Below are 26,836 nucleotides of genomic sequence, written 5' to 3' on the forward strand. Positions count from 1 at the left end.
GAGCTGATGGCGGAGGTGCCAAGCGAGGGACGAAGCGCGGCTGTAGGGTGGCGAGGGCAGGAGGGGGCTCTGAGGGCGGAGGTGTGGGCAGCGGGCTGGGGCTTCGCCCCGCTCGGCAGCTGCGCCGGTCTCCGAGCGGCTTGTTCGGGGCGCTGTCACCCAACCGCCGCATGCAGTACAGTGGCTGCTAGCTAGTGACAAGATGAATAAGTGTATTGCTTTATGAAAAAGCAAAGGAGGGGAAAAAGTGGATATTGTGGGGGAGGCTCTTATAAATGAACTGTCAAGAGAAAGAAAGTTAAAGGGAAATCTCCTGCTGTAAATGCATCGGGCGGGCACTTCTAATAAAAATCAGGGTCCTGGAGGAATTAATTACAGCAGCATTACAGGAAGAATTCGTGGAATTGCAAAACGTAGTTGGCACAGACCAGCACGAGCTGCTATTGCAAATGGGGAAACTGCAGGAGAGTTTAACAATTCCTGAGCTGATATGCAGGACATTGTAGTAGCATAATAGCAGTGCAGACACACTAATGAATAATAGTGTCCAGTGATACTGACAAATGATATTACACATACTTCGAGATTGAAGTCACTTAATTTGTTTTTATATGCAAAAGCTTCCCACTGGAATCTGACTTTTGTAGGTCGCTTCTACCTGCCATGCGGGAAAAAAAAAAAAAGAAGAAAAAAAAAAAGAACAACTCCGCAGTAAGAACGATATCAGCTCACTTCCCAAGCCCCGCGGATTTAGGTGCGATCCATCACAGCAGACGTGCGTTTGTCGGGCATCCATCACGGCGCCCGTTTGCGAGGCCGGGGCGGCCCCGGCCGCCTGCCCCCGGGGGGGCCGCTCCTTCCCGAGCCCGCCGAGCCGGGCCGCCCGGCCTCCGCCGCCCCCGGGCCGCGCTCTCTGCAGCACCCGCGTGTGCCGCGGCCCCGCGCGTTCCCAGCCCGCGGCACCGAGCGGGGAGAAAGCCCGGCGCGTTCCCGTCGTGGGGTTAGTTTATCGCTCAGCCACTCCATTTTTCTTCGGCTTGTCAAGCCCCTCTATGTAGTCCCATCCATCAGGAGCCACGATAGCTGTTTCAGTCCATTAACCACGTGATCCTTCCCACTCCCGGTTAAAGCAGTTAACAGATTTGCCTTTTTTAAACAAATAATCTGCTTTGTTAGCCCACAGGTCTGCCTGTATTCGTTTCATTGATTTCAAAGTGCCAATATCGGATGTGACTTTCCTGTAAGGAAAACTTTACGGATCTTTACACATTTGCAGTCTTGCAGATTAAAAGAGACTTTTCACGGGCTTCTTCTCTTCTCTTCTCTTCTCTTCTCTTCTCTTCTCTTCTCTTCTCTTCTCTTCTCTTCTCTTCTCTTCTCTTCTCTTCTCTCTTCTATTGTCTCTTCTCTTGAATGACTACATCGATAAAATGAATTCAGTAAGATAAATTAACTTTGTGCTGTTTTAAAATTGAAAAACGTTGACAAAATGTTGCTATTTTGACGTATTGGTTTTCAATTGATCACAACGATGTAGTTCTAATTCTAGCTATTTTCGTAACAGTGACAATTTATACCAAATGACCTCACAGCTTGAATGCATGACATGGAATCAAATGAACTTGGGATCCACACTGAAGGGGTAAGGCGCTTTCTTTTTCTCTGACCTGTTACCCGCTGTAGCTGCACTAACCAGTGAACCTCGCGTTGCGTTTCACGACGTGCATCCGGCCACTACCACGAAAAACTACTGGCCGGGCTGGCAGCGCTCATCAGCCGCCCGTGCCCCCATAGGCTCGTGCCACGGAGCCGGGAGCGCGAAGCTGCGGCTGGGCCAAGCCGGGCGGCAGGCGTTGAGGCGGCCCAAGCCCCTCGCTCCGGCCGGCCCCGGCCCGACACAGCCGCCCCCCGGCCCCGGCCCCGAGCCCGGCCCCGGCCGCCGCGCAGAGCCCGGTGCCGCTCCCCAGCGCTCGGCCGGGCCGCCCCTGCGCGAGCCGTCGCCCCTCGCTGCCACCCCTCTTCCCTTTCCCGCCCGTCGCCGGGCCCTGCGTCCTGTGTCCCGGCCCGGCCGCCTCCCGGCTTCCTTCCTCCCGGCCATTGTCGCCCTCCCACCTGCCGGGAAGAGGCTCCGGCCCGCCTCCCCCGCGGGGCTTCCTGCCGCTGGGCGGGCAGGAAGGCCCCGAGGCGCCGCGGGGCCGCGCCGGGGTGGCGGCCACCGGGCGGGCAGCGAAGCACAAGGAGCGAGCAGCGCGGTGCGCAGCCCCCGGGGCCGGCGCTGCGACGGGCGGCAGCCGAGGTCCTCCCGTGGCCCGGTGTCCCCCGGCGAGCATCAGACGGAGTGGGACCTGCTGGGGTGGTGCGCGGCCGTAAGTTCCCCTCGCCCCATCTCCGACTGGTGCCGTGAGCAGAAGAGCCGCCTTTCGGTCCGAGTCAAAAGAAAGCCAAAGATGGCCTGCTCTGCTCTGAGCGGATGGTTGGTTATGAAAACGCCCCTACCGAAGGTAGGTGTCACCAGCCCGCTTTGAGATGTTCTCGGTGCCTAAGCATGTGTTAACACACTTGAGTGAACAACAGGAGAAATCTAGAAAAGCCCACACAGATCTACACTTTCACATAGCCATCCTTACCAGTGGAAACCTCATTCAATATGGACATTGTCCATATTGTTCAATGCTGTAGTGTGATGAAGGAAAAAAATGGATCTGCTTCTACCTCATTCACAAATGATGTTTGAAGGTCAGATGGTAGCATAGTAAACTATCTTGGAATGGCCCTACTATGTTGAGTCCGAGGAGATCTGTCAAGGAGATCCCTTGCGGTTAAGAAGATCCCCAAATCCTACAGTTGTGTACAGTTCTGTGTCTTTGCTGCTGACTCTTTCTTTTTAAAGGTTATTTCCTACTTTTTTTTTCCATAAGTGTTTGTGATTTCCTTTTTAATCTGTACCCTTTAAAGATCAGTCATTGCAATATTAGACACTGTTTTGTCTCTTCTGAAGAAAATATCCTGCAAAATGGAGAAACACATCAACCTTGACTGAGGTCCAAGTTATTAAAGCAAGGAAGAGGTTATTCTTTGGGGAACTCAGTGAAAAAAAAGACACAATAGAAATATTAAAGGAGTACTGAACAAAATAAATGGCTTTTTACTTGTCCAGGAGTCAGACTGTTAGCAGTGTAAAGTATGTGACCTAGGATGCTTGAAAGGGGAAAAAAAAAAAAGAGAAATCAAGATGAGTGATCTATGGTAAAACAAAGCTGAAAGTTTTGGTATAGGCCAAGATTGTAGAATCTGTGGAAAATCAGTGCTAGACATAGCCTCATCACTGGTAATATGAGCCAAAATAGTTATCTGTCTTTTCTGGCTGAGAGTTACAATACACAGTACCTCCAATCTCACTTGCCATGAACATAAGGTATTCTTCCCAAGATTTACATCTTTAAAATATATGAACTGTTCATAAGCGATTCCCAGGCGTTTAGTATTTCAGATGTTTTTCTCGATCTTGTAATTGAAGAATTTTGGAATCAATCTCTCTGTTGAAATGTGGAGCTTCCAGATTCTGTCCAATGCTGACAGTCCTTGTTTAGCTCCTTGCTTTGGGTTCTCCCTGGCACTTCTTCCTGGCTTAGCGTGCATTGTAATAAGGAAGAAAACATTACTGGTAAGCTCTGCAAGTAGTTAGACAACTCCATGATTGTCTAAAGCTTAGGGGTCGTACACTTCGTACTTGACAGTGAACCACCAGTTCAGTAGCTTGTTCTTGGGGTTCATGTTCAGCATAGGTTTGATATACTGAAGGGAAGCTATTGCCATCTATTTTAGGCAGGGTTTGTTAACAGCTTCTGTGCTAGAGCTGTCTAGCAGTTTCTCTGAAAGCATTCTGGTTTTAGCTGTTCACATTTTTGCCAATATTTGTTTGGTTAGCTATAGAATTCCGATTAAAAGTTTGAAATTTGGCAATGAATACTTCAGGTGGTAAAAGCTGACAGTAACAATCATTCCTATTGAGTTGTGAGAAGGGCAAGAAGTTTCTTTGTTTCTGCGGGTTCTAGTCTTTGAGTGCCTTCAGCAGGTGTAAGCATTAGGGAACAGAAGAAGGCATTGCCTGGGCATCCAGACAAGGTGGGCGTTAAAAGCTATGGAACAGAGTGCCTGTCTGGGCATCACTGTCTGGTGGAGAGAGGAACATAAGGTGAGCAGAGGTGGTGTCTTCTGACAGAGTGTGGCAGTGTGAGAGACTGGCAGGTGAAGGGGAGAGAGGTGTATATGGGGAAGCAGATAGAAAAGGCTGCAGCTAACCTAGTCCAGAACATGGAGTAGGTTCCTAAAAGTTGAATTCTAGATGTTTCTACTTGCTGGCAAGCTAAAAGGAAGTCTCATAGTCCAAAATAAGCTTCTTTCTGCAAGGTGTTGTCACTAGGGAAGATGACAACCCCTTGCTGCTACCGTGTAGTCGGAGCGCTTTGAATCTGTGTGGTAGAGTTTCACTTAGATTTGGAATGCCAAAGACTGAGTTCAGGTTGTGCTTATAACATATGTGAAGTCAGGGCCTCGGACGAGGGAAGAACAGCCCACGTTTGCTGCCTTGTGAGCTGCTCTTTTGGTTATGTGTTGCCTGTTTGTCTGGAGACTTCTCAGTCCCGTTCTGAGCTTTGGGTGGACAAGAGGGAGGGCTGTCTTGGCTGCGGGAGCTGTCACATAAATGGGCAACTTCCAAAATCTGAAAGGAAAACTTCATGGTTAAGGCAGTGAATGGCACTGTTTGCTGATGGTATTTTGTGGTATTTTGTTTGGAGAAGCTGAGACCTGATTTATACTGTTGAAGGAAAGCCATGGGTCCTTTGGTTATTATGCTGAAAACTCAGGTCCCAGACATCTCAAAATGGATGTCCAAAATTTGCAGACACCTTTTCCCTCAGCTTCTGTCCTTAATATCTTTGTGTTGCTTTCTTATTTGTACAATGTGGAAAATGATGGCTTCCCTTATAGTATTTTTGTGGAGGTAGGCCTCATGACTATAAAATCCTCCTTGATAGTTTGATGAGTTCTATATAAAAGGGACATGGAAATAATTTATACCAAGCAGGAAATGATATGGCATGGTAGGCAAGAAGTATAGCCACATATCCAACAGCAAGACTTAACAGAAATATTACATAGTTTTCTCTTCAGCTGCTCGAGTAAAAGTTATATTTCTGACAGTCACCTGAAATCATACATATATATATAACCAGACAACTTTTTTTTTTTTTTTTTTTTTTACTGTTTGGTTTTGCTTGCATTTTAAATGATCAGCGTATTTCATGGACATTTGCTGTTTGCTGAGTTTCACTGGAAGGAAAATTACGTATAATCTTTGTAGAACACTATTAAAACTGCATTTAAAACAGATTTTGTTTACAAGTGAATTGTAAACGTTTTTCTGTTTACCTATAGCAGTATTATTAGTAAAATTTGGAGGTGTAAAACTTCCTAGGTGGGATCAGTTCTATAATCAACATGAATTGGCAATGGGCAATGACCCATGGTCTCTGACACTCAATCGCCCCTTTCCCACTGATAGCTGAGGATCTCATTTTGAGGGAAGTGTTGGGTGAAACCCTGATTCCACTGAGGTCAAAAATCCCCAAAACTATTGAAGTCGATGAGAGTAGAGTCCCCTGAGCCAACTGCTCATCAACCAGCTGGTTTTCTCATTGAAGATGGCAGAAGGGCTGTAATCTGTGAAATCACATTTTTTAATGTTCCTTTGCCTTGGAAAGTGCAGATAAATGCAGCTTTAAGCTCCACCCTCTGTATAGTATTAGACAAAAAGCAGGCAGAAACATGATCTTCTATATAGCTAATCAGAATCTCTTTGCTGTCTCCATACATATTTTTCCCAGGGTGCTAGGATGGTAAATATTTTAGCAGAGGGAATTAACTCTACTTCTCTTCCTTTATGTTCTGTTATCAACGGGACTAGCCCACACCCTCACTTTGCCTCATTTTTGGCTCTGTTTCTAAACCCTAAAATTCCTGTTCCTGCATTGAAACACAATTAAATTGAGGCTTAATGTGGTGCCTGTTTTATGTAATCTTGCTTTCTGGCTTTTTTTATTCTTCCAAGTCTGAATCTCATGAATCAATTTGTATTCACGTTTCATCTGAAATTTTCTAACTCTCCTCAGTATGCCCTAAAGCTTCCCTTTTTTGGTTTATGAAATAATAATAAAAAGCTTAACTTTTCAGATTAAGTTGTAACTGGTTTATACATTAGACAGACAATTTCAGTTTAACAAAGTAAAAATGGTGTGAGAGAGAAATTGCAGCTTGATTATTTTTTTTAAATATTCAGATTAGAATGTCATCTTTTATGAGTTTTTTTTATAACCACTTAGATTGATACAACTCTTTAAAGCTGCTCTGTTTTTCATCACACGTTCTCATCTGTAAAACCTTCATTTTTATTAATCTTTGTACAATCTGTACAACTTTGAGATTAATCATTTTAAAAGAGCTACTCTCCGAGTGTTAAGGATTTGCTGGACTAACGGTAAATGCAAGTGCTTCTAAATATTCTACAACACATAGCGCTTGCTTAGCATTTTATGTTGCACAAGTATCAGACTTTGTTTCCCAGTTATCTAGAGTTACATTTTATGGATTTGTTTCCCAGTCTGTTTCTGGCTGCCTAGAACCAGAGAGCAAAATATACCGAGTTGTTTTTTCACCAACTAACTTGATGAATTATAAATATTTATAGTCCAGTTCTGCCCTGTCCTGTTCCCATTGAAATTAAAGGGAATTATATATTTACAAGTAAAGGCAGAAATAGACTGGGAAGCCGAGTCCTTCAGTCCTTACTCAAGCAAAAATTCCTGTTAGAAACTGACAGGCCAATTTGGCTGCATCTTTCCTTGCTTAGTTTTTGAGTCCTTTTAGGACTTGTGAAGGGATTGGTCTAATGTCTCTCCTAGCTATAACTCTGGGGACTCTAGTATTTTTGGTTCGACTCTTCGCCTCCTGCTTATCCCCCTGGTCTTAGCTGAGTGTCTCTGGGGGTGAGGGAGGCAGCCCAGGAGCCGCAGCTGAGCTGCCAGGCATGCTGCGTGCGCTTCCCCGGGGTGCGGTGGTGGTGCTGAGCAGCCTGTCCTGCAGGAGGGAAGATGCGTGTCCCGGTCCGAGGAGCCTTTTCTTCCTGAAGTGTTCTTCTTCACCTACCCTGAATTAGCACTGCTCATCCGAACGGCACAGTATATATCATCTCGGAGGCGTCATCTTTTTAACTGACAGTACAGTTGTCAGTGGATCTGGGATGTACGATGTAGGCATTACAGAGCTTTGGTGGAGACCTATGATATTACCTAGTCTGGCGAGTGTATCAGGACAATTTTTGTTATAATTTTTATGCTTTTTGTGGCCTATGTGTATGAGGCATTGTCTGTTTGCCTAGTTAAATGTAGAATGCCTGACTAGAAAAGATGGAAATTAGGAATTTCCTACCCTCTTAAGATTTCCAGTTACTTGAAGTACTGGAGGTATAAATTCATTGGTTATTTGTATTGCTCATATATGTAGGACTGCATTCCATCATTATCTCTTGTATGCAGTAAAGCAGGTGTTTGAGTTTCAGTAATGTATTTAGGAGATTTGTATGTGTGTGTATATATATATATAGTTTTGTATCAGTTTTATTTTAGTATATAATTTGCAGCATTACAAAGCCAGACAGCTGTGTAAGCATGGTATACCTTTTGTGGCATACACCACGGATGCACTGAGTGAAGAAGCTGGAATTAAAAAAAATGCATTTCACAATCAGGTTACTATCGATGCAGAGCAAAGGTTGGAGTGAAGAGAGCAGCAACAGGGACTGGTTGTGAAAACTCCCCTTCAGCGTTCCAGTTTCTTCACTAAGCTGAAGGAGCAGTCACCTGTTAATTTCTATCTCCCTGGAGGCCAGATTATTCCGTAGGGCTTTGTAGTGAATAAATATAATTTTAACCAAGGAATCTCCTGGTTGATTTTACTGCCATCATCCATGTGACCATGCTGAGTACCAGCCAGGGTTGATGAGAATGTTGCCCATGTAAAATGGGAGCTCTGGTTACGGCTTATTAAAACACCTCTCACAGGGAGCTGTGGCTGTTCACTTGTTCATATACTGTGGGTCAAGAAGCTCTGAAAAGTTTTAATGTTCTAGGCTTTGCAGTTGTGTGTACAGTTATGGTGTAGTATAATTAGAAATAATGGGAGGAAATTTCAAAAAGGCTGAATGCTGAGGAAGCCTTCCCAAATAAGCAATAAAAATTGAGGTGGAGATCATCCAAAGGATAACTCCCGTCCAGTGTCACTCTTGAGGGCACAGACAGGCTCTTTGTTCTGTTTCTTATTCTTGGGAGGAATTATTTCAGAACTGACTGGTCTTTACAAAAACGTTCATCACTGAAAGATGAAAAGCATGGGAATTTGGAGGGAAAGTTAGGTTGGGTTTTGTGGCCTAACCTTTTACTGCGTATTGTTGTTTCTCCTTCTAAAGTTTCTGTCCTGCAAAGTCTTGTCTGACTCAGTGTCTCTTGTTTGTTGTAAGGCGTAAGGTTGCTAACGCAGGCATGGGTGAGAGGCACAGTTATGTGGGGTAACTAATGCTGAAGTTCATATTTACCCTTTATTTGCTGATGTATTACAGATCAGCAACAGCTTCTACTGCAGAAATCGCTCCTTATAAATAGCAGTTCTTATTTCTGTTTTTATTTGTGATTAACATGGCTATCACCATGGACTGGGTGTTTTTCAACTGTTTTTTTCATCTGTGGAGTTTCCTGCCTTTAAATAGAGAGGAAAATTCAATCCTAGTGGGGAGCGCGAATTGTGCAAATGATAATTTGTTACTTGTATTAAGGCACTAAGAACCACATTGGACCCTAAACAGAGAGGAGACCCTGTTCAGTTAGACATGGTATGTGTCTAGAGAAGTGTTTAATCCGTTTAAATCAGACAATGGTATTTCTCTTATAATTACAGAATGTTACAGATCAGAGATACTTTATTGCCACCACCCTAAAGATTACTTCATTATAATCACTCGGTTGCCAGTTAAAATTGAAACAAACGGAGCATGCTTTCCTAAAGGCATAGCCTTTCATTTGAATGGCCAGGTGGAGCCAGGATTTGAATCTGGTATTTTAGCAGCAAAGGACTTGATCTAAAGGAACGCATCTGCCAGGTGGCAGCCTGCAAGCCGCTATGTGGATGAGTAACAAGGAATGTGACCTGCATGCTGCAGTAATAGCTGTTCACAAATACTGCTCCCCTCCTGTTCAGCGAAGTTCACAAATGGTTGAGACGTCTCCCACATTCCAGTTCCACTGGCTGTTCTGCAAATCACTTAAGAGGTTTAAAACTTCCTTGTAATTCTACTCTGCACATGAACTTTGAGTGAAGAGAAAGGAAGGACCAGTGAAATGAGAGCCTGGGCCTCAGGGACCCCTTAAAATTGCTATTGCAAGCATTTGGCAAAGACTGGGATAACATCCTATGTATCCATCTTTGTCCCTAGCTGTGTGCCCTTGGGCTTTGTTCTGGGCTTTCTTATTTCTAGTGCAGTGTAAAATATGAACACGTACTGTTGCCAATATATATGCATACATGTGGCAATGTCCACACTAATGTAACATACTTGTTTTAAGTTCATTTACATTATTTTTACATTAAGAAGGTTGCAGACAGGAAAAACAGCAATATCCCTGATGTTCTGGAAAGCAGAGTGTAGGATTTTGAAGAATAAATATAAGTAAATAAGCATATGATTGTGACACCCCAAAACCACAACAAAAGTTACAAAATTTTAAAATTGTCACAATTCTGTGTAAGGAATCTTGATAATTTATACCTTTTTATTTATTTATTTTTATAAAGGGTTAATTTGTAGTGTATCCTGCAAACTGATATGTGGGATAAATAGTTTGGACATTGATTTGTAATCTCTGTTTATGAGTACATGACTGCTATTCTTATAAATGTCATCACTTTCTTGGTAGTATCTGGTAATATCTGAGTCATGAGGTGCTGACAAAAATCCACTGCACTTAATGTGAAACTTGAGGCATTTTGCTCATTCCAAAAGATATTAGCAATAGCCAGCCCCACATTTAACTGATAAATAATGTGTACATGTGCACATGACACAGTTATGCTGCTATGTGGATTTTTTCCCCTTACCTAAAATCTTTGTGGAAATGCATCAGAGTTCAGATCATGGCTTTTTTTTTTTTTTTTTTTTTTTCCGGACTGCCTTAATGGATACTAATAGATGTATGCATGGAGTCAGTGCATTGTGCTGGAAGGGAGCGGGTTCATATGAAGGTGGAGCAGGTTTCCTTTAGTGAATTCCATTTGAGCTTGGATAGCCTGGCTACAAAAGCAAACTCTACATATGTTATCACCAACTTAAGAAATGAAACCTCTCAAATGGAGCTGAGTAGTGAAAAATATTTCATTTCTCCATTATTCTCCTCTTTATTTACAGCCATACGGCAGGATATGAAAATGAGAACCACAGTGCTCCCATGTTATACAGCTGTGGGGCCCAATACAGAATACACACCCATGGAGTTTTTAGAGGCATACAAGTGAGTATAGAAGGCCATTCTTCATAGGGAAGTAAAACTGCTGCCTGCTTGTAATGGTCACTTACTACTTACTTCACTGGTTTTTATAAATCCATCCTTGATTTCAGTTTCCCTGTGTTATCAAGTAATGCTTGACATAAGTGTCATGACTTCACTGAAACCACTGAAGTATAATACAAGATTTCTTTCTGAAACCGTTGTTTAAAATTGTTTATTTCTCCTTCTAAAATATATCTGTGAAGCAGGATTCCTTACCAGCTTTTCCAGATGGTTCAAGATTCAGCTTCCAACTTCTAGCTCCAGCCACTTTGGCCACGTGAAACTTCTGTGGTTACAATGGACCAAGTCTGATGACTGCATAAAAAGTACTAGATGACATTTTGCTTTTAAGGATTTCTGAAGCTTTACTAATTCAAACACATTTCCTTAAAACAAAATATAATAAGTGATTGTTTCCTAATGACTAAAGAAATATTTGGAAGGAACTTATCATTCATGGGAGTTAATTTCCTCCCTTTCTGAACAGTTATATCATTGATAAATATCACTGTAAAAAATATACCTTCTTAAAACTGATGGCAAAGTCATCACATAGTACTTGTCTCTTCTGTGTTTCTCCTTCTGTGTTGTCAGCCTGCATGAATGTTTTTAGACGACATTTTTTCTCCTATTCTTTTCTCTACGGTTTAGTAAGTCATTATTCAGTAGCGAGTTCTCAGAAATAGGCTCAAGAGCCAGCTTTTTGTTGAGTGAATAAAAGTAAGCATGGACATTGTTTATGGAAGTTAATTATCCCAGAAGGAGAAGATCACCTTTGATGGAACATTGTGACAGAGGCCAAAACTCATTAAAGCTGTACTATTCACCAACTCCACCTGGACAGTTTTTCTTGTTTTATGTTTTACCAATTTGTATTAACCCAATACATAATTTTTTCCCATACATTAACTTTGCGTGGATATTTAAAATATTTAAATATTTAAAAGAAGGGAATGTTACTCTGGCTAATGCTCTTACCTATTACATTGGAATATACCTAAAACTATTTCATATGCCAATGAGTGTTACTTTCATCATTGTGTGATTATACCTGAGGTTGGAATATGGCCCATTTAGTCTTGCATATAAATATTGGTGAGAGAATTTAGTGAGTAGAGTTCACTGTGTTTTACCTTATTAAATAATTTTAATAATCTGGAAGTAACAGATTAAGGTATACTAAGGTTGTACTTCATTAATGTAGAATAGAATTCAGTTGCTTGTTTGCAGTGAGGTATATTTAAGTATCTCTTTGTCACGGAGAAGTGCCCCTGACTGTTTGCGTTTCAATATGCTAAGCAAAAGCTTGTGAACATACACATCTGTCATTGTAGGATGTCCGACGGGTGCCAGGAGTAGCACCAACTATTGTCCGATCAGCAAGCGAGACAAATGAAAAACGTCCCTTCATGTGCGCATACCCTGGCTGTAACAAGAGATACTTTAAGTTGTCCCATTTACAGATGCACAGCAGAAAGCACACTGGTAAGTGTCAGCATTGATGGCTATCAATCAAGTTAGAGCACTGGACAGCAGAATGGCTAGGGTGATTCTGAAACAGTGTAAAGTACAAGAGATGAACTGCCAGGTCAGGGACAGTGAGAATGTGCCAGTTGGGGTAGATGCGTGCTGTCACTGGGGCAATCCCCCTTTTGGATGAGAAGACTGTGAATCTAGCGAAATAAAACACAGAGCAACCCTGACAGCAAGTAGATCACCTCTCTCCCTCTCAGACTGTTATAGGACATCATTCAGGGCCATTAATTTTCTTCTTCTTTCTATTTTTCTTTAATTTAGGAGCATCAAAGCTTGCTCCAAAATTTAACTGTTGTTAACTACTAAGAAGTTCCCATTATCTTCTCCCCCTATATAAGCCGTGTCTGGTTGGGGTTGGAGGCAGGGACTGGCAAAGGAGCTTGCTTGCTCTGGGATCTTTTCATGAAGAATTGAACTTGAAGCCACTAATTCGTATGGTGAGATCTGGGTTCTATCTGATTTTAGGCAATCCAGTTTAGTCTCAAAATGTGGAAATAACATGTCCTGCTGTATCTTGCAGGCTATTAAAAAGGACTGTTTCCCCTATTTGAAGATTTATACTGTTGGAAGTGTGTAATTATTATGTATAATATCTTTAGATATGCATCTTACACTTTTTTTATTGCCTATCATATTTTTATTTAGACAGCTCTTTCTGTGCTAATTTAGAAATCTGTGAATAAAATCTATAAAAATGGGTGTTCAGTTAACTGTGAATATAACAGAAGGTCGAAGGGATAAAACAGATAACAGGAAGGTAGTCCATATTGTTGTGACTTAGCAGATTGTCTAATGTTTCATTAAAAAATAGTTGCAAACTTTTTCTTTTGGATACTGTGTAGTGACATTATGTACTTGCATAATGCCATGATAGGTAAGAAATGAACATTAGAAAGCATTTTTAATTTCTGAACATGCAAGTTGCAAAATATTCAGATGACATCTTCATTTTTGCTTAGATTACAGATGTGAGATAATTTGGATTGTAACAGTAACTTAGTCTTCCAAGCCAAAGGTCTACAGAAATGCTATTATATTTTTTTTTTTGTAAATAAATTGGGAACAGAAGAAAATTTGTAGATCTTTTGGGGCACATTAACAGAAGTATTTTTCTTGAGTATGCCTAAGCAGTTCTGAATTTTTCTCATAATCACTATTTCTTTCATTTCTAAATTGATTTACTCTGTACCTTAGATAATTTAGACAATTACCTCATAATTTGTTTGTTTTGGTTCTATATTTTATTCCATTTGGTTGCTTGGCTTTCACAATATTATTTTTGGATGCACCACAAGGACACATCTCACATCTTTTTTTTTTCTTTTTTTTTCTCCCTTTAAATGGAGAAGATATCTAGCATTATACTACTTATAATCTAGGCATGTAGAGTCAGAAAATCCCCAGAAGACACAGGGGACAGGACTATGGAAGTCTAGCATCCCAAGAGAGACTTCTTCCCATATCTTTGAGGTCATAAACACCCCTTCCTTCTCCTTTGGTTTATGCTATAGTGAAACAGGGTATAGGAAAAAAGTTTTTTTCTCCTCAAACACCTCTTCTGTTAAGGTGGACCCAGATCTTTCCACCATTATATTTTGATGTTGACCGTAACACTTTTTTTTTCTCTCAAATGTTTGCAAGGTACTTTCTCTAAGCGGCCAGCTTGACTCCCAAAGTTTGTATTTGCTGATAAAAATGTTGCCATTGGTAAGACAACACAAGTTTTCAAGGTTGGCTGCAGCTAAAGAGAGGAAGCTAGGGGATATTGCACTGCCAGTATGAGAATTGCTTGGGTAATTGGTTAACTTGCCTGGGTGAGGCATTCAGATTTAGGATCAGAAGGGAGTTCTCCCCTTAGTCAGACTGGTAGGGACAGTTATGTTTTGTTCCTCAGCCTGTTGTATAGTTACTAGCTATTTCCTGTGATTATCATCTGAAAATTGTACTTAACTAAATTCCCAGCTGCTATAAATACTTAGGACATGATGCCCTTCATTTCTTGTCTGCTCCTGTAGCCTGTTGGTCCTAGCTTTTGGGAGTGCTTGGAGAACTATACTGTATGGGAGCATCTGGAGCGGATAGTCTGTGAACACTTCTGAGTTAACATCTTTTCTTGGCTGCTTGGCGCTGTGGAGGGTCTGGACTTGGTGCCCATGTGGTCCTCCTCAATCCCGTGCTCTTCAGTACTCCTTTGTCAGTTGAACTGACTGTTGTGGTGTAAAGCCGTCTCCAGGCTCCTGGCTATCTGACCCTGAACTTGCCTCATTGTGGAGAAGGTGGTCATCAGAAAGGTGTGTGGGAACAGCACAAAGCTGCGCCAGGGGAGGTTCAGCCTAGACATGAGGAAAAATGTCTTTACTGCAAGGGTGGTGAAACACTGGGACAGGCTTCCTAGTGAGGCAGTTGATGCCTGCCAGTGTCCAAGAGGCACTTTGACAATGGCCTCAATAACAGGCTTTAACTTTTGGTTAGCCTTGAAGTGGTCAGGCAGTTGGACTTGGTGATCTTTGTAAGGCCCTTCCAACTGAACTATTCTAAATCAAAAGCAAAATTTACAAACCAGTTGTCTCCAAAGGCAGATCAATCATTGCTATGAAGAATTTGTGTGCTTTGTTGGTAATAGCTACGATTGCTACAGTTGACACTTGTCTTCATCTTTTCTCCACCTCTTCATTGTTCGGTGAGGGGGTATCTTAATGGACCAGTATGACTAAGGTTGAGGTAGATGGTTCTGTATTCACACATGGGTTTGAAGCTCTTCCACCTTCCTTAGTGTAGAGTTAGATCAATTTTTAAATTATGGACAGGATTTGAAAATAAACTAACATATATCTCCTATTAAAACAGCAGATGGTATCCTTACAGAATTACGTTGACTCTTGCTTATCTTTTTCCTTTCTATCATAGATATTTACAGAGAACTTGGCTCATCAGGTCTTCCATTCACTAGTTGCAGTATTGCAAAATCAAATAGGGCCCTGAAGCACAAAATTGGTTTCTGTAATCTGTTCTTACCAATGTTTCAACATAGCCTTAGTTGAAAATATGTTGACATTTTGTACCCTTCAAGACTCTTATCCATTGTTAACAATGCCTTTATTGAAACATGTACAGCCAAAAAAGCTTTTTTCTTATCTTGGTGTATTTTGCTGCAGTAGCTAGGCCCTGAAAGGAAATGCAAAAATACATATAACTTTTCAACAGTTCAGCAATTAATGTGAGTTGTAGTCCTGTAGCAGACTTCAGAGATTTCTTTGTGGAAGCAAGTTGATGTCTAGACCTTCATTAATTTAATGTATGGAGGAAATATCACCACACTTGCTTCAGCCCCTTTGGGTATAGCGCCACACATTGGAAAAACTGTGGATTTACCCTGATGAAAAACGGAGCACTTTTGCAGGTTAAAATACCCTCTGCCTTTTTGTTAGGCATATTCTTCAGCCTTACAGTGCTCAACTGCAGGCATGAGTTTCTACAATAAAATAATAGAATCTGTAAATCAGGAAGGTAATCCTTTATGTGGTAGGGGACTCGGCTCTTGGTGGTGAATTTCTGAGGCTCTAGGTGGTGTAAGTAATGGTCTAATAATCATTTTTACACTACTCATCTAAGGATTACTTCGTTGCTTTGACTAAGCCAGTATCTTTTCACTATGGTGTGTGTTACCATGCTGCTAAATGCCTTACAGTCATTAGTGCAGTTCATCATTGCAACACCTTTGAAAGACAGAGCTATGTCCTCTGTATAAGCAATGATAAATGGGTGTCATTGTGCTTGAGCTAGGAACTGCACAGGCACTCTTGCAAGAGTCTAGTGTAGTAACATGTAGGTTAGAACTTTTTTGCCAATTTTGCTTTGGAATACCTGTATCTTCAGTGGGCCATGGGAGACTGCTGGGCTGGACGGACCTTTGGCCTTACCCATTATGCACCACTTTTAGGCTTTCATTTCTGTTGGATAAAATAAGATCATTTATGTATTTAAAATATGAGGTTAGTTTCACAGCAGTAATGATGTCTTCTCACACCTGAACTGTGTCATGAAGATGACAGAAAAAGTTACCTATGAAGGCTCCCTATTAAACAAAGACGTAAGTTTTCTCTAAGTTTGCTAAAGCAAATTATGTTGAATAGAAACATGTTACACTAGTGTAGTAAAGCTCTGATTATGGCATTGTGCTCATTTGATTAGTTGGATATAGAAGCAAAAGGGTTTACGGCGGTGAAGTGAGTATAGACAAGCCTTCAGATTCTCATTCAGACTTGCCGTCTTTAGTTTCAAAATCAGCCTCCTCTCATGTTTTCTTGTTAGCAGCAGGCTTTTGCTCTTGCTGTATGCCTTAATTAAATGGAATGATTGTGAATGTTTGTACAACCGCTACAGCAGTGCTAATGTCTGTTTCCCTATGCATCTGTGCAAATTAATTTTCACAAGAGGAGGCGTGCATTCTTCCTCTAGTTTAAGTTAATCTGCCTTGAGCAAATAGATTTATTAAAAGTGTTTATTGTGATAAATGCAAAGGCTGATTCAGAATTCTGTGATTGTTCAGCTTTTAATTTTCTAAACGTTTTTCTAAATACTGTTCTAGGAGAACTGCTATTCCACCTATCCTCTCTCATTTTGACTATTTCATTATGGACCAAGTGTAGCCTTTTTGTTGCATGCTGTCTTTTAGTAATGAAATGTAAATAATTGTGGGAACCTCTGAGTCACAGGTGGAAGGACAGGTGAAGCTTCATCTTCTTCTCCTGGTTTGTTTTGAAATTGTATAGGGCCACATCAGAAGGTGACAGTTTTATAGGATATTTTTTGTGCATTGAGAGATTTCAGCTGTTTAATGGAGGGGCTCTAACAGTCCAAGAGTCCCTTTCTGTATAGTCATTTAATGAGGCACCAGCAGACTTTTTCTAATCTGGGACGTTTCTGTCATCTTCTTCTACAGAAATTTATGGAAGCTAACAGGTATGTGTCAATTGGCTTTGGCAGGCATTTTGCTTGACACTAGCTGACATTGAAGTGTAGAAGGAAAGAGAAATTAGGATTTCTGTCCAAATATTATGCTGCCCCTTGTTTGTTTACCTTTTGTCTTCTGCAGTGTCAGTATATCTCTGTGTAAGCAAATCGGATCGATTCCTATATGCATTGGTTAAATTTGTCCTCAATTTAATCAAGATTATATTTCAAAGTATAAAGAAATACTTTAAGGTACATGCCATCAGACCTCCTATACTGTTTTATTCAAATACCTCCTTAACTATCTTCTGCGTTTATATTGCAATTAGCAGACAATCATCCTGTCACTGCATTCTGCTCTGCTGACATTCCCCCTCTTAAATCTGCCAAAGGGCTGAATTCCTTGGAAGTAAGTGGTTTCTGAAAAGCAGGCACCCCCCTGGGAGTCCTTGTGGTCAAAGTGTACGGAATTATTTCAAACACCTGTGGCAACTTTAATCCCTTCTGCTAATAAATTAAGCACGGCAGACGTGGAAGTTATCCACACCTAAGTCTGAGAACCAGTAAACTCCGTTGGGTGACTGTCACAGGAAGTTAACTTGTTCTTGCAGATTTAGTTGCTTTTGTGAAGTTTTGATCCTACCTACACCAGTATGAATTTGGAATGCTGCTCTTAATATGCTACTTATGCTGTTACCTAGATCAGAAGGCTTCTCCTTTAAATGAAATAGAGTGTACTGGTATCTAAGACTACAGTCCTGTACAAATACAGGATAGCTCTGTCAATAAGCCTTTCAAATGATTCCATAATAGTTCTTACCTGGTGTCTAATGACAGGCCGAAAGAAATCTTTCTGAAAGCAGAAATGTCTGTAGCCCCTTAATCCAATATGATGCCCAGTTATCCTAATGATTTCAAACAAGTATTTCTATAAGACACAGCAGTTAACTTTCACAAGTGATGAAGAAGACGAACATGGCATCACAGACATATTGCTCTGTAGTACCTTAAATTTACAGTTCCCATTCAAGATTGCAACTGGTGCTCAGAAAAACCTTTTCCTTATCATAATATAATTGGAAATGCAGACACTTAGAGTGAAGATTTATGAGTGATATGTATTTAAAAATACACCCGGAGAAATTAAACCCACTCCACCCTCTATTTTCAGCTGTTTTTGTTCTTTAGGTCCTTCATGCTTGATCTTTGTTTTATATCTCAGCTTCCCACAGTAGATAAAGCAGGTCCCAGCTGGTCTAGTGTGTACCTTCCAGATAAAGCCCAGGATCTTCCAGCTTTGCAGTGAGAGATGCTTCCTTAGCTCTTATGCCGAGGCCTCTCTGCAGGGCTGTGGCATTGGAAACAGACTTTATGTAGGTATAATTGTAATTATATCAGTCTCTTGCAGGATTGCAGTGTTGTGCAAAAGGGCCTTAGAGTAGATGAGAATCAGATCTAAGATGTCATACAGCTCCTCGTGTAACAGCATACAGATTAAGTCTTTTCATGCTGGCCAAATCTTCACCAACTCTGCAGTATGCTACAATCCAGCAGTGTTTCCCTCTTTCCTCAAGGTCCTTGATTTCTGCATTTCTTTTTGAATCTTTACGTGTTTGGTGAAGCCCTTTGCATTGAAAACCATGTTCATCTGAGACACTAGCTTATAGGGATTTCAAAAACTTTATTTATTTATTTATTTTAAGTCAGAAGCTTGCGTTTGATCCTAGGGAGAACACTTCCTGAAGAGCTCTGCAGAATTGTACGGTGTGGAGGAAGAGTTTATATTCACATAAAGCTTTGCAATAATCCATGGGCTTGCCTGCGGGAGGTGTGCAGCTACATGTGAAATTCTATTTAGTGGTGCTTTACAGAAGAAACATAATTTGTGTTTTGCAGAAGACTGCGTATATTTCTGTGGTGGAATTGTGCTCTTCATTTTCTTTTAATTCATTTAGCATAGTTAAAATTTGCACCTCACTCGTTGAGTTTTTACTTCAAAGCCAATTTAGAGCAAACTGCAAGTTGTTCCCTTGTACAAATGATATATAACTGAAACAGCTGGAAAGAGCTTAATGCGGTTTTCACAGAAATATAAAACAAAATATTTCTGTTCTTTTCCAGAAGAAAACAATTTAAAAATCATGTAACCTTAAAGTTTTTTGTAGCTTTTGCCTAGTTGACCATTTTTTAGAATGAACAGATTTAAGATCAGTGACAAAGTGGTAAAATTGTGCCAGCCCTACCCTACTGATTCCAACACAGCTGTATGGTTTTGTAGCAAATGAGACTGGCCTTTCACTAGATTGCTTTAGAAATGAAGGAAGTCTGCACTTCTTATTGTAACACACTGAATCTTCAGAGTCTAGCTGAAGTGTTCCCCAGTTTAGCCACATTTTCTGATAAACCATTTGTACTTTGCAGGTGAAAAACCCTATCAGTGTGATTTTAAGGACTGTGAACGAAGATTTTCTCGTTCAGACCAACTCAAACGGCACCAAAGACGACACACAGGTTTGTTGGCAATGCACTTCTACTCTTTAGAGTTCACCTTTATATGTGAATTGTGATCCAAAAAGTATACTTGAAATTTCTATTTTCCTGATGTTGTATCTGCTCATGCACAATGCCAGCAGTGACAAATTCTTAAAGTTAGCTTTAGGAAGGGGGTGCAACTGTTCTTGTTGTTGGCATTTCTGCCATGGTTGTATATGCAAGCTTTTTGTCCTGCCACCATCTTTTTGAAGCAGCTTTCTAAATGAAACTCCTTGCTTTATATGGTATCCCCAGTATAGGAAATACACTATTTTAAAAACAGTTCTGCAAGAAAGAATTGCCAATGAGTAATCTGATAAATGCTACTGTCGATATTCTGGTATTTGTTTGGCAATGCTAATATGTGAATCCTGTATGTGCGTAACCTGAAAGGCTGGTGGAATTACTGTGCACTTGCACATGGAAAGCAGAAGGGAGAAGGAAAAGCCGCATCAGCTAAAAGTACCTAATTCAGCGAGACACTTAAGCTTGGATTTGAGCCTTTGAATTCTGCCAACTAAAGAAGAATTCTAGGAGTATCAAGGAGAGAAATGTTGAAGATCTGGCTGTCTGGATTGTGCTGGAGTGCAGCTGGCCAAAAATAACCTGGAAAGTGTATAGCAGCTGTTAACATACTGTGGAGAAGGCAATAGCAGTCATGAACAGGTCTGGGTCCTAGCTAGACTTTGTGAGCCTTCTTTGTCAATCATTTACTGGGTGGAATATTCTAAGACAGCCCAAACTATTTTTGAGTTCATTTGAAATTCAGCAATTTGATTTTTGCTCATACACTATTTTCTGGAAATATCAAGACAGCCCGCTTCAGCATTTCTGGAGTTCTTGGAGGCCTAGATTAACAGGGGAGACAGCTGTTCTCAAAATCACAGAAAACAAGATGACAATGACTCTGGCCTCCTGTTTGGAAGTTGAACCATGAGAGCACCCTGCATGGGACATGAGGAGGGGTTTTAGAATACTCCTCTGATTAAGCTGCAGCAAGAAATTGTGTTTGGGTCTCCTGTATCTCAGGGAATTGTCTCACAATTGGTTTACTCAAGTTCTGTGGAGAATTTCTGCCTACTACTTTTACTAAAGATGTTCTATCCCACTGAAATGATATTTAGAGAGGAAGTATCTCTGAAAGCTGGTGGTAAAAATACTTTGTTGGGATGATATGCTTTTAGCAACTGCATACTAGAACCTTTGTGTTAAGTAATCTCAGAGACTTACGTGTAGTGTGTAAAGTAAGTAGCAGAAGTATAAAGTTAAGCCTGCTGAGAGCGTATAAAAATATACCTCTGTGCTGCTATTTTTCTCATGCCATGTCTGCTCGTACATGATGGCAGGAGTGTCAAGCCACAGGATCAGAATTAATGGAAGTTTGCAGATCCTCCTTATTCTAACAGTATAAGTGGGTGTTTATTTATGCTGGTGCTGTTTGGATGCTTCAGACCCAGACATTGGAAGAGGGGTTACAAAGGGACTGTGTGTGGCAGCCTGATTAATGACTTTCTGTAATGTGTAGGCATGAAGCTGGGGGAAGCAGTTAGAGTAACTAGTAGAAAAAAATCCAGATTTTTGAAAATACAGAAATAGCTGATGTCATCCACCCTTCCAAAAAGTGTTGGGATATAAGAATAGGTTTTTTTTTCTCTATTCAGGTGTGAAACCCTTCCAGTGTAAAACCTGTCAGAGAAAGTTCTCCAGATCTGATCATCTGAAGACTCATACCAGGACTCATACAGGTAAAACAAGTGCGTAAACTTTTATTCACATTTATATTTCATTATTTATTAACTTTAAAACAATGTTGTTGTAAATTACATGATTAGAAAGTCTCTTAACCAGGGATTAAATATTCAGAACATCAGAAATCATTTCAGAGTATGATGATTAACCAGTGTGACTACATTCCCTAAATATCATAGTCACTTTTCACAATGGGCTTTAGGTGATTTTTGAAACTACGCTTTCCTTTGTCATGTTTAAGGAAATTTCAGCTTGGTAAAATATATTTTGTCAGCTATAGTGAAACGAACATTATGGTCTCAGCCCACAAATGTCAACTTGATCTATTGCCTTCACTGAAAAAACCTACAGGACAGAAACTTTAATTCTAGCTTCAGCTGAAGGTCTGTAATCTAAAGTATTCATGCCTACTCATGCTTCTCCTAAGTGTCAGTTGAGCCTAATGCAGGATAGCACGGCAAAGCTCTTGCTGTTGCTGCTTGTACTGTAATCTCTCCAGAAGATAAAAGGAGTGCCTTTTGCAAACTCACACTGACAGATGCTGAAGTAAAAGCTTACTCAAATATTCAAGGACCTTTTTGTAGAAGCTATGATATTTCACATAAATACAGGGGAAAAAATAGCAGGCATTTTAGTCTACTTTGTCCTCACATAAATGTAAACACCATTAAGAGGCAACTTCAGCAACCTCTATATTTTAGTTTTAAGTTTTAGAATTATTCTTATGAAGTGACATTTTATGTTCCCTTCCACTACATATGCCATATTTTTATGAAGTGATTGTTTACCAAGTGCTTTGACATGTTACTAGATGTCACAGTGTTTTCTACACCGGGGCTAACCTTTTCAAATTCAGTCTCTCTGCTGGTGGACAAGGAGCCAGAAAATCCTTTTTTCTTCTGCTAAGGATTCTTTCTTCTTTTCTGGACCATAAAAAAGACCTATTAAAGACTTTCAAGTATAAAAAAGAAATTTTAATAAAGAGAATGATTCACAAGAATAACGGCATTTTCTGTGGCACCGGCCAGATAAATGCTTCAAGCAGTGATGATATCTGCACTTGCGATCTATAAATGGCAAAGGGCATGGCCGTGTTACTGGGTTCTCCCTGTCATTTCACGCTGAGCTGCAGGATCTGGTTCTGGTTCTGGTGCATGTGTATGAAGCAAGATATTTTCATAATCACCAAGAGGTAATATTCTGGTAGAGACAAAATGGCAAGTGGTTGCCACATGTTAGCAAATTAGGAAAAACTATATTCTCCTTCACATTTCACTGCTAACTGATCTGATAATTCATGGAAAGACTCCATGATCTCCTGACTTCAGTAATTTTTTACCCCAGATCAGCTAAATCAGTGAATAATTACTCTCTTTTTTTCTAGTGAAACTAATCTCCCTGTTCTAGTTCTTCCTTGCTCCACGTGATCCAAGCCCACCCTGCCCTCGTTGCTGAAAGCAGCCTCACTTGAGCGCTAATTACCTCATAGCCTTGGCCTGGGCTCGCTGCCTGCCACTGGCTCAGGTTCTGTGGGGGCTCTGCAGCTCAGCTGCCTGCTGCTGTGACGATGCTCCTGTCGGCAATGTTGGATTTGTCATGCTCCTTTGACTGTTAAATATACATATCCTGAGAGGAATGAGCACGAGTGATAGTTGGGGATTTTTTGTGTCCATCCTGCGCTGTGGTTTCATTCCTCCTTCATTCCTCTCTCTGTTTTGTCCCCTAAATTTTGCAAGAAAACACTTAGCTCAGTTTAACTTATTCCATGTTAAATCTTGATGAAGGGAAGTGCAGATAACTTCCATCTCTTGTGGCTTATTTGTAAATCAACTGTTAAACTATTTGGTAAGCTACAAATTCAGGGCCTCTTGTCTATTTTTAGCAATTGAAATGTTATTTCTGATGTCTGTACAGTGAAACTATGTAAGATAATCTGTGCCCAGCACAGAATTAACAGATTGTTGCCCCCTGTCATGAGTGGACAATTGGAATTGCTTGTGAAACAGCAAAACTCTTTGCTGCTTTTATTGTGGTAGTTTAGTGAAAAATTGGCCAGTAATACATAGCTCGCATCAGTTCACAGGATGGTTTTGTTAATGCTGCTGAGATGAAAGAGGACCACTTTATACAATGTGATTTTTATCAGTAGCTCTGACCAGATCAGCTTCGTCCCATACTGTTTTATGCACTCATGTGAGATGGTTGATGCTTTTGCCAGCATGTATGTTAAGTGGATAAAGTAGATTTTAAGTCAATTTCCCTGCTTTATATAATCTGTTTATTGCATGGGATTTTGCAAACAGAAATACACAGCACTTATGCCAATGCCAGATTTGCTTTTGCCTGAATTTGGATGTTTGTGAAATGTACAAAGTGTGAGGCAAAGAAGAAAAGAAGATGGTTGGGTGACCTCGTACCACCCCAGTGTGTCTTGAGTTGGAGAGTACGAGGTGTATAGACAGCATGGAAGAGCCCAGAGCTGAACCTACTGTAAAATACTGCATCTATCTGGGGCAGTGGAGGGGAAGAAAATGCAAGTCTAAAAGAAACACGAGTCAGTGGGCACTGCTCTGAGCTAATGAAAGCATTCCATCAGCATTCCTGCGGCATCAGACACACAGCCTGAAATTCCTCTTAAATATTGTAGAAAATAGACCAGATTAAACTGTAAAGAGGTGATGGCATTTATTGTTAAAATTGTATCTGTTTTGTCTGGGGTCATTTTTAGTGAATTATTATTATACCTGTGAGAATGTTAGAAAAATACTGAATATTGGGGCCTTTAAAACATCCCATAGATGTGAATCTACTTTATTTAGACAGTAGTGGGAAACTTTCAGTCTGGCTCGGCAAACTTCATGTTGACTGCTGTTGCTTCTGCCACATTCCTTTACACTCACCAGTTTCAAGGAACTCTGGGCAAAACTCATTGAACTTGCAGGAAAAACTCTCCTTGACTTGAGGTCAAGCTCTAAGTAGTCACTGACAATTCTCACAGTGACTAACAGTACGTCTGCACCACAGTCAGAGGTGCAACTGAAGCTTGTGTGAATGCCAGAGTTACTTCTAAACCAATTCATCCAAGAACTGAGAGTAGCATAAACATGGCAATGGGGTGTTCAGTAAAGTCCTGTCTTCAGGAACGATCCACTGCAAAATGCTCTACATCACGTGGAAAGGCTGTTGGTAAACATCAGCAGGGGGAGATGTAAGAAAGCACTGAGTGCTGATGTGAGCAGTAATTGAGGGCACTCCCACACCCTCTCAGCATGGCCCAGGATGCCTCTCCTCCTGCCAGGAGATCTGCCTAGCTCCTAACAGCCCCACAGAAAGAAAAGAAATATCAGTGTCCCAGGCAAGCTGTATACCCAGTTAATAACAGGGTGTTTCGTTAACAGGTGAAAAGCCTTTCAGTTGCCGGTGGCCCAGCTGTCAAAAAAAATTTGCCAGGTCTGATGAATTAGTTCGTCATCACAACATGCACCAGAGGAACATGACTAAACTGCAGTTGGCCCTTTAGACAGTTCAAACAAGTGAATAAACCAGATGGGACACTATGAGCTACTGCAAACTTTATCAGCCATCTTCGATCACCTCTGTCAGAAAGCTGCAGCTGTCTTCGCATCCCATTTGACACAAGTTAACTAAACCGTAGGATTCTGCTCAGCTTTGTCTTCCATTTGGACTTACAAAATTTCTTATCCAAAAAGTTCAGAAGATTTTTGTTTGTGATTTTGTTAAAAAGTGAGCAAGATTGCCGCAGTTTTAAGATTACTCTAACCTATGCTTACCTTCCATGGGTGTTTCCAGTTTTCTGTTTTTATTTTCGCTTGAACTTTTCTAGGTACATTTTATTCTACCTTTTTAAGTCCAGCAGCAGGCAGGGTGATTAGTCCCTGTTGAAGGTAAGCTTTATGCTTACTACTTTTGTGCATATCCTGAAGTTTCCAAATGCTAGTACAGTTATCCTCACCAGATGAGACAGAACAATCAACTGAGATACTTTCGGTAAGCTTTGTACTCGTACTGCCAAAGGGCAAGCTTTTAAAGTTGGAAGCAATGCTTCTGAATTTCACAAATCAAACCTTTTTTTAAAGAAATTATTTCTATAGCAGCTAAAGCTAGATGAACCAGAACCTCTGTACAGAAAATAAGAATCTTACCATTAAGTTAACTTGTTTTTTAAATAATCACATAATTGATCCCTCCAAACTGTTTCGTTTGTCAAATAACTCTCTTTCCCTCCATGCGCCCCCCCCCCCCTTTTAATGTATTGGTTTAAATTTATTCCATCATGCGATGCATAGATCTCCTTTACACAAAAGTGATTCCAATCATTGTAGACATTTGGGATTTGTTTACAATGTAAAGCCACACTGGTTATGTGGCTAGCAAGCTGTATAAACTTAAAACTGAACTTTTAATGGGGCTGGTCCAGGATCTCCATTAACAGATTACTCTTAAGATAAGTAACTTAAAAAGACTCTTTGTCAAGTATATGTGAAAAAGACATTATTAGCGTAAGGAAATATATTGTTTCAGGGTTTTGGGAGGAGGGGTTTATTATTTACTTTTAATTGCTTGAAATTGTGTGTATATATATATCTGATAATGTATTGCTCTTAGACATCTAAAATTAGAAAGTGTATAAATATTAGATGCATCACTGTTCTGATGTTGTTGCTGTTACAAACTATTGATAACACTAAGAATGTAACCTGCATTTTTCACTGAGCTTTCAATTAAAGCCCATTCAAAGAGAAACAAATGAGAGTCCAGCAGATGTCTTGTTTCATGTCTGGTATTAAATTTCAAATGCCCTGTCCAATAGTATCCATTTTTTTTTTTGTATATAAAGGTACCACCAGCACTGATGACCACTAGTTAACCTGTCCAGGTCTTGACCACAATTTATCCATCTCACTTGGGAATCATACTGGCAGCAGAAAACAGTGTCAAGTTTCATATTGTGCTATAACACAGTTGCTTCAATCGTTCGTCTTCTTACAAAAATATTCCTTTTCTTTAGATCTATAAGATTTGTATAAAGACTTTATAGAATAGTACAATCCAGTTTATAAATAGAAGTATTGGCCTTCTGTAGAACTGTGCTGAAACCATAAGCACAGATAACTTCTTAGATTATGATGTCATACGGTGACTTTTAAGTAAAAGTTAACTTAGAGTTGAGGTGGCTTAAATCAGTTCAGCAGGTTGAAAAAGACAGTCTTTCGTAGATGATGAAGTGTGAAAATGAAGATAAAAAAAAATTATTGTTTCTTTGTCATACTGCCTGCTTTTCTTTGGAAGTAAGTACAGCCTGCCTGAGCGCCCTTTGACCTTGCAAAATATTTGTATCTCTTTAGCAAAAATCTTTAATGTATCTTGCCAAGCTTTTTTCTCTAATGTAC

The 26,836-nt window shown here is 40.5% G+C and overlaps 1 protein-coding gene across 7 annotated transcripts in view; it reads left to right on the plus strand.

Annotated features, from left to right (window-relative positions):
• Positions 1-26,263, plus strand: part of WT1 (WT1 transcription factor) — an 87,262-nt gene extending 60,999 nt beyond the window's left edge. Inside the window, exons 4-10 of one of the 7 annotated variants that reach the window (XM_050710746.1) lie at positions 1,565-1,642; positions 2,228-2,272; positions 10,514-10,616; positions 11,990-12,140; positions 19,566-19,655; positions 21,338-21,421; positions 24,824-26,263. In XM_050710746.1, coding sequence (XP_050566703.1) covers positions 1,565-1,642; positions 2,228-2,272; positions 10,514-10,616; positions 11,990-12,140; positions 19,566-19,655; positions 21,338-21,421; positions 24,824-24,945 — 673 coding nt within the window. In that variant the 3' untranslated portion in view covers positions 24,946-26,263. Of the gene's footprint in view, positions 1-1,564; positions 1,643-2,227; positions 2,273-10,513; positions 10,617-11,989; positions 12,141-19,565; positions 19,656-21,337; positions 21,431-24,823 lie in introns of all 7 variants that reach the window. The other 6 variants (XM_035550144.2, XM_050710749.1, XM_035550142.2 and 3 more) reach the window with 6 other exon arrangements.
• Positions 26,264-26,836: the final 573 nt, after the last annotated feature.

This window comes from Cygnus atratus, chromosome 5 (assembly GCF_013377495.2).
Source record: "Cygnus atratus isolate AKBS03 ecotype Queensland, Australia chromosome 5, CAtr_DNAZoo_HiC_assembly, whole genome shotgun sequence".
Taxonomy (NCBI): domain Eukaryota; kingdom Metazoa; phylum Chordata; class Aves; order Anseriformes; family Anatidae; genus Cygnus; species Cygnus atratus.